This window comes from Numida meleagris, chromosome 4 (genome assembly GCF_002078875.1).
Source record: "Numida meleagris isolate 19003 breed g44 Domestic line chromosome 4, NumMel1.0, whole genome shotgun sequence".
Lineage (NCBI taxonomy): Eukaryota > Metazoa > Chordata > Aves > Galliformes > Numididae > Numida > Numida meleagris.
Window position 1 is genome coordinate 35,829,826 of NC_034412.1, and position 8,515 is coordinate 35,838,340.

General features: G+C 39.6%; 1 protein-coding gene across 14 annotated transcripts in view; it reads right to left on the bottom strand.

Moving 5' to 3' along the window:
• Positions 1-8,515, bottom strand: part of ANAPC10 (anaphase promoting complex subunit 10) — a 343,652-nt gene that overhangs the window by 335,014 nt on the left and 123 nt on the right. For 12 of the 14 annotated variants that reach the window (XR_002438188.1, XR_002438187.1, XR_002438185.1 and 9 more), the window contains exons 1-4: positions 8,262-8,514; positions 6,775-6,891; positions 5,634-5,724; positions 4,760-4,880 (exon numbers count right to left, since the gene is read on the bottom strand). Coding sequence is in view for 10 of the 14 variants with exons in the window: in XM_021395470.1 (XP_021251145.1) it covers positions 4,760-4,880; positions 5,634-5,724; positions 6,775-6,889 (327 nt within the window). In the remaining 4 variants the exon portion in view is untranslated. Of the gene's footprint in view, positions 1-284; positions 711-4,759; positions 4,881-5,633; positions 5,725-6,774; positions 6,892-8,261; position 8,515 lie in introns of those variants that run through there. The other 2 variants (XM_021395465.1, XM_021395466.1) reach the window with 2 other exon arrangements.

Consider the following 8,515-nt stretch of genomic DNA (forward strand, 5'->3'; position numbering starts at 1 on the left):
GACCATGAAGGAAGGGTTTCCAGTTGAAGTACTTGAAGCTTAGTCAAGAAGCTAAATCAATTATCAGCTCAGTATTTCATCTTCAGAGGAATGTCATTTAAAATGCACCTTAGAGATGTTTCATCAGAAAACCAAAAGTAATAAACTTTCTTAATCCACTAGCTTGCAGCAATATGTGTTAAGTTCACCTTTCCCTGTTAGTATCTGTATTTACTTCACATACAGAAAACAGACAGAGATCAGCAGCTGGTGAATTTCAGAAAATGTCTAGAGAAATTCAGCCTCCCCATTATAATCAGTGGACACCGTAAAGACATTACAGTAGAGCCTAAATTTCCTTGTCTTTAAGAAAATCTCCCTCCATTTGGGCATTTTTTTCTGATTGATAATTCCTTCCTGTAACAGAATCTCCTAATTCAGCACAGAAGTGTCCCTGTCCGTGGTGCTCAGCCAAAATACCACTACACAACAGATATGGCTCTGCTTGCTATGGGTCTGGAGCAGGACGTTAGAAAACATGAATCAAAACCAAAAGGGTGAGAAAACCTGACAACAAAATAGGCACTATTCAGCAAGAGGTAGCTATACTGCCTAACAAAAAGCAGAAGATCCACACCTGCCAGCAAAGATAGCAAGATAACAGGGTTTTCACCTGAGTCTTCAAAATCATCTCCATAATTGAGTCCTGATAAAAACATTAAGTCTTGATTCTGTTCCAAGAAAAAGAAAAAAAACATAGAATCATAGAATTGCTCAGGTTGGAAAAGACCTTCAAGATCATCAGGTCCAACCTCAATCTAACCATACTACCCTAACTCTAACAACCCACCGCTAAATCATGTCCCTGAGCACCACATCCAAATGGTTTTTAAACACATTCAGGGATGGTGACTCAACCACCTCCCTGGGGAGCCTGTTCCAGCACTTAACAACCCTTTCAGAAAAGAAGTTTTTCCTGATATCCAACCTAAACCTCCGCTGGCACAACTTGAGGCCATTTCCCCTTGTCCTGACACCTGTCACCACTGAGAAGAAACCAACCCTCTCTCACTGCAATCACCTTCCAAGTATTTGAAGAGAGCAATAAGGTCTCCCCTCAGCCTCCTCTTCCCCAGACTAAACAGCCCCACTTCCTTCAGTCACTCCTCGTAGGGCCATATTCTTCAAGCCCTTCACAAGCCTTGTTGCCCTTCTTTGGACCTGTTCCCCCACCTCCATGTCCTTTCTGTACTGAGGCGCCCAAAACTGAACACGGTACTCAAGGTGGGGCCTCACCAGTGCTGAGTACAGGGGCAGGATCGCTTCCCTATCCCTGCTCACCACACCATTCCTAATACAAGCCAGGATGCCACTGGCCTTCTTGGCCACCTGGGCACGCTGCTGGCTCATATTCAGCCCACCGTCCATCAGCACACCAAGGTCCCTTTCCGTCACGCAGCTTTCCAGCCACTCCTCCCCAAGCCTATAGGGTTGCCTGGGGTTGTTGTGACCGAAGTGCAGGACCCGACACTTGGCCCTATTGAAACTTATACGGTTTACCTTGGCCCATCGATCCAGTCTATCCAGGTCCCTCTGTAGTGCCTTTCTACCCTCCGGCAGATCAACACTCCCTCCCAACTTGGTGTCGTCTGCAAACTTACTGAGGGTACACTCAATCCCCTCATTGAGATCATTGATAAAGATGTTGAATAGAAGAGGCCCCAGCACTGAGCCTTGGGGGACACTGCTCATGACTGGCCGCCAACTGGATTTAACTCCATTGACCACAACTCTTTGGGTTCGGCCATCCAGCCAATGTTTCACCCTGCAGAGCATATGCCCATCCAAACCATGGGCAGCCTTATGTTCATCCTCTAAGCAGGTCACCATGTCATGAAATGAAAGAAGGATCCATTCATTCACCATTCACGAAACATACAACAGAGTTCAAGCAGACCTCTTCACTGCAAATTCTAATACTTTTTATTATTCTTTGATGCAAGTTCTGCTCGGTAGGACTGCCAGTGACAAAGCATCTTCTTCCCACCCAAGAGCTATCCATCACTGACCAGCAATGGATCACTATCTGCAAGGGTTGTTAACCATGCCAGTTACCCTGCTTCAGTGTAAATAGTTTCCAAAGCAGGCAAATAGCAAACACCTTGCTTACTGAGGTTTTGCAAAGCCATGATGCTATCCGTGTGCAGATTTGCCCTAGTGCATAAACAAAGTACACTGGTGGTCTGCAGCTCTTCTTCACTGAAGTATCTCTGGTTATTTGCTTTCAAACCTGAACATCTTGCCTACCCTGTGAATTTGTACTACCTTTACACAATTTTAAAAGCATACCTATTTAAAAGCTGAGCATACAGAGAAATGCCGTGCACTAGCAATGGTTTGATCCCATCACACTCATGGTGCATGGTATATTATGGATAAAACTTGCACACTGCACTGCTTCAAAAAAAAAAAGACTAATAGGGAAAATAATATGGAAGCATCACAGGATTTTCACTAGACATTGAGCTGCACAAAAATCCACGGAAAAATATAAAATGATTCAGTTGAATTCTCAGTTAATCGGTTCTGAAGCCAATGGAATAATCATTGTGTAATTAAGCTGATTTCTCTCAAGAGCTCGTAAGTTCACACTGCCTTAATAATCTATGTGTCAGTGAGGCTGAAGAAAATAAGTTGTTTCAAGATTGAAGAGAAAATTTAGAAATACATTTTGAATATCATACAGATTAGATAATATTAAAACCAATGGCAATATTTAACATTACGGTGCCCAGAGAATCAGTCATTGGTAGCATTACAGCATCAAAGTATTGCATCTCATTAGTAAGCAGCTTCACCACATTTTCTTCCGTTCTGAAGATTAAACACATGAGCATGTGTTACACATAAGAATTGCTGCTCTCATTATGTGACATTACAGTCACATTAATTTAGTATAAATGTTACTACAAACATTTCACAGACAAGTGCTTTCTTTTTTAAATTAAATACACTATGTATAGAATCTTGTGTTTAAGAAGGAAAAAAGTGAGCATTTCCCAAGAAACCACAGAAGACTAATGCTTGTAACCAACAGCACGAGCTCAAAGTTCTAGAAATACACCTTATTGCTTGTATAGATCTTCCACATATATATCCTCAAAAGTGAAAGTTGACCACTTCATATGAAACTTATGTTCTTGAGATATATGCAGAATGCTGTAATAAATATTATTATAAAAGGACAACAATTTCAATTACTGGAAAAGTAGACTACAGCTGCAAACTCAGAAAGTGATCATTAAGGACAACAATGACATCTAGTGGACACTCACCGAACAGACTAAGACTAGCAAGTAAAAGATGATCCTGGTTTACAAGGTGAAACTCAAAACCGATAAATTGTAAATAAGAGGAAAAATCAGAACACACAGTTGGATGAAAGAAGAATCTAGTGTGACGATTCATTTCATATCAGAAAAATATTTCAAAAGAGTTCAAGACTCTTCCATTTAAGATTTAGCATAAGAGTGTAGTTGTCCAAAACTTAAAACAACAGCACAAATCTGAAAAAGAATGAAGACTGAGACATAGTAAAGGTACACGTTTACTAAGCTTCCTATTCCCACTATATCTATAGCATTCTACCCAAGTTGTTCTTGGTGGGACTAAGAAGATTGAAAAACAAAAGGGAAACAATAAAAAGCACCAAAGTCCAACTGCAGACCACTAAAAAACCATTCCCAGTCATTGCTCACCCTTCTCTTATCATGAGATCTGACACATAAAGAAGGTAAGAAAAACCTTCCCAATATATATCCCTGTAGCTGCTGAGGACCAAAGACAAGGCAGCTGAAAAACGAGATTACCGTACAAAGAACTATCCAAGATAACAGCTCATGAGTAACTCAACGAGTTTACCTGGCAAACTACTACAAAGGTAACATCTGCTTTTACTGTTTACCAAAAGCCTAGTGTATAAACAAAACCAAACAGTTAAAGCACCTCAAATCTCATCTCAGTGGTTCTTCGAAAGGAATGTTGCTCTGGCTAGAAGTACCACCATAAAAAAATACTGTTTCAATTACTACGTTCTTGTAAATAAAGAGGTATTAACAAGACACTACCAATCTATGTCCTGTTGAAAATCTCAAGCATCAAATATCACAGCTATTGAAATGGAGTTGGACTGTTCATCATAGCACTAAGATAAAAACACTGTGCCCACCTGAGTGCTGAATGACTATCCACTATAATAATTACACACCATACAGACAATACTTATGTGATATACAGAGCCATAACTGAAGTTCATAGTTTTAAATTCTGATCCCAAACTAGACTCAACAGTTGAGTAACCCTTTCACAAAAATAATTTAAATTCTTGATTGTTTTTCTCCTCCCCGTCCCTCCCTTTGAAGTCTAAAAAAGCAAACATTTACAAGTTAAATTTTCCTTTTGATATATGCCATGCTTAGGGCTCTCAGATGCTTCATATCTAAGCAATCCCAAACAGTCCTGTTCTGAAAATTCCGTTCTATAATCCATTACAGAATCTATATAACAAGCCTGTTACAACCATATTGGTAATCAAAGCCTGAAAAAGCAACCTTAAGAATTTAGAAAATAAAAAAATAAAAGCAAATACTGAAATAAATCCAGACGCTTTACCCCTCCAAGAACAATGACATATTTCATCTCCAAAAACATTTTTGCCACATCAGATGTCCTAAGAAAAGGGGGCTATTTTAAGGTAAAAGAGACAATATTATTGACCTACCCGGATTTCCTGGAGATTATGAAAATTATTTCCTACTCTGACAGAGATTTTGCTTGGAGTGTAACTTTCATCAGATTTGTAGTCTGCATAAATACACAATGTCTTCACTGTTGTTTTTCTTCTGCAAGAAACAACAGATGTAAGCATCCCAAAGAAAGTCATTCAGGAAGAGTTTGTTGTTATAACACAGTATGAGTGTCTATTGATAAATAAGAACCTCAACATGAAAGCAACTGGTGTGTTTGCACATTAAGTAACACACACATTAGAATTTTACCAATATCTTTTGTCTGTCTTCACAAAGGTCACAATACAAAGAATTACAACAAAAGGTCAGGATGCCAAATAAGTACTTATATGTGATGAAACACATGTTTGGTTTATCAGACATGGGCTCTACTCCTATACCAAAAGGTGACTCCGTGTCTAAACACATCTTAAGGGTTTGGATAAAGGACCGAAAGCAACCTAATGCCAATCTTGTCAATCACAGCAAAACAGAAAAAGAAAAGGTTTTCCAGATCATCAGCTGCTAAATGCAGGACTGCTTTAAAAGCAGTCAATTACCCTACAAATTATACTCAATTACAGAAAAAGTTAGGACTCAAATGTGAGCTTGTATTGGTAAAAGTGAAACTGCTACAAATGGTCTACTATTAATGTTTCCTTTCTATTACTCATTTAGGTATTTAATAGCCATAACATCATTTCAAATACTCATCTTTATAAATGCCTTTTAACTGGCCTTTTGCCAGTTAGGCAATACAGGATTACTTCGGGAGTCCTTGCACTTCCAGAATTCCAGTCCTTGTGAATAGACCTCAACACAAATTTATACAAAATGGTCTAACTCATAAAGAGACATTTTTATTACCTAAACTGGATGTTCACCAAATGAGGCTGTGATCCATCCGACTGCCAGTAAGTTTCTAGATTATCATCTCGTAACTGATCCACTCCAAATCCTAAGGAAAAGAGAATATGACAGTCTTGAATATTCTTTTTCTGTGATGTAGACATCACAAGTAACTTTTTTTTTTTTTTTTTTTTTTAACATCTGTTACAAATAGAAATATGTATTCTAAACGTTAAGGAAATATTTCTAAATATTCAATTTGTGCTTGTGACAAAACTAAAACAAGAGTCTGTCAACAAAAGCTCAGTACTAGAGCATCTTCACATTATCTCCTCTTCAGGTCTGCAGGGCTTTTAATCATTCGACATATCTTCAAATTCCAAATGGTAACAAATTCAAGAACAATGCTTAAAAGTTACGTGTCTCTACATATTCTATTACCAAACTGCTGAACTAAATGAAAATCATTAATAGAGACCATTCAATTACTAGAAAATTTTAGCAAAGGTAGTATTTTCTTTAGAGTCGCTTCTTGAAATATTTTTACATTTTCAAGCGAATAGTTAGAACAAGCAACAGATAACGAAAACAATATTCCTAAAAGCTAATGCTGTGACTTTTAAAGAAACGACTCCAAATCTTTTTTTCCCATTCTTCCGTTATCTTTCTACTAATCACAACATTTTAACGATTGCTCACACAAGCTACGGTTTTAATTCAGCAGTCTCAGTTCTACCTGCAATAAGAAATTTCCTTTATTCTGTTGAAGTAACTGAGTAATACAATATTTGTCTCCAAAGATACCAGCATATCAGACCAACAATGTTCAGCCTGACCACAATATTATGGCAAAGTAATCACTGACTCTAGGGTGCAGCAAGATAATAGATCAATTCCCAACAGGTGTTTCTGAAATAGCAACTTAAGCACTCTGAGTGAAAAGAACATAGATTTTAAGATTCTTAGAGAATTAATGATACAGTTATAACTTTCAAATTGCCTCAAATATAAACTAGGCCAAAATTACTCGCAGTGACATCATTCCATACATCAGATCTACCGTTATAGTCTGTATGAACAATTTCTTATCAAAACATATAATGTTATACTAAGTAACAAAACTTACATTGAATTCTTACATCAATTGTTGTGATTTTACCTGGTTTACAGGATGAAAGTGACCAAACTGCTTGCGAGCCTATTTCTCTAACAGTACCCGTCCTCTCTAACTGCTTTGGATCAGCACCAGGTGGTGTCTTGTTCGGTGTAGTCATTTCTAATTAAAAAAATAAAGTTAGTTACATTTTTAGCTTGATGAAAAGCTAAAGGCCCGTATTTGTTCACACTGAAGCATTAATTCTGTGGCCTCACATTTGTATAAAATACATACTCTTAAAGACTACCAGAGACATATATAACAAATTCCTAAGGTTCCACACAGATGCAAAAATTTGCACCTCAATTTGATGTGCACTGAAAACATTCATAAGGTGTTTTACTTACATCACACTTTTCACACATACTGAATTAGTGAGAGTTTCAGGTTTGGGGTTTTGTTGTTGTTGTTGTTTTTAAAGGAATGAAAATAAACCCTGTTGACCTAAATGTTAGCACTACAACTTCATTTAAATGGAAGGGGGGAAGGGAAGTCATCTTAATCTGCATGATCAGAAGCCACAGCAAGCCTGTCCTCCTGGAGATACTTCTTAAAAACAAGAAAGGATAGTTGAAACAAATCACATAGTCTTTAATCTAGTAGAGATTAATTACTGCCACACACATCCGAGACTATTCCCTTCAACTTCTCTTTATCTGGAATCACTAAGATGTGACTTGCACCGCTCAAGTAATCACATTTGGTTTCACACCTAGACTATGGCCATAAACATACTAGATGTTGTGTTTCAAATCATACAGAGCACCTACTTCCTGGAAAATTCCTTAAAAAGGCTTGCATTTCCCAAAGAAAGGACTTCAAATAAATTAGTTCCACACAAGGAATTACCACAAAAGTCTAAAATTTAATGTCTAAATGTAAAGTATTAAACAGTAGGAGAATTAGACTCAAATTCTAATCCCTTGCTTACGTGCATGACAGCACGTCACATTTGGTGAAATCACAGAAAAGTCTTTCAGTAGCCTTCCTAGATACCAACTGAGATACTGAATTAATTTGGTGCCTATAGAATCCAGAACTCAGCCAGTACAGAAGTAATACAGATCAGAAAGAAAACAAAGATTAGCCGCGTAAGACTAACTCCGAAGCTAAAAGCTCTTTGTTGGATACTAGAGATCTGAATTCTGTAGTACGTATTTGTCTGCACCCATTATTTTCTATGGGCCCTTCCTTTTTTTTTTTTTTTTTTTTGGGGGGGGGGGGGGGGGAGGGAAGTAGTTAAGAAAAGCTTCGAGGCTTTTTTTCTAATTTGTTTATTTATTTCGTAACTGACTCAGCTCCCTCGCCGCAGCAGCCCGTCACAGCAGCAGACATCCGCGCACCCCGAAGAACGACTCGCGAAGCAGCCCGCGGGCCCCGGCGCTGCAAAGCCCGAGCGAGCATCCCGAACGGGAAAGCGGGCGCTCGTGCGCCTCCCCGCCCCCTCAGCGGCGGAGCTCCGCCGCACTACCGAGGAGCCGCGTCCCCACCTGAGCCTCGGCACCACAGGAGCAGAAAGGAGCGAGGGGACCGGGAGAAGGCATACGGGGCCGTCACGTCGGCGGGGCCGTCCCACAGCCCCGCAGGGTGCTCGGCAGGCGCCCACCGTCTCAGGGCCGGCTCCGACCGTTCAACGGCCGCGCACGCGCAGAGCTGCGCGCGGCGCGCGAAAGCGATTTAAATTCGGGGCGGGAAACAGATGCCCGCGTGCGGCCAGCGCCGGGACAGGGCTGAGGTACCTACG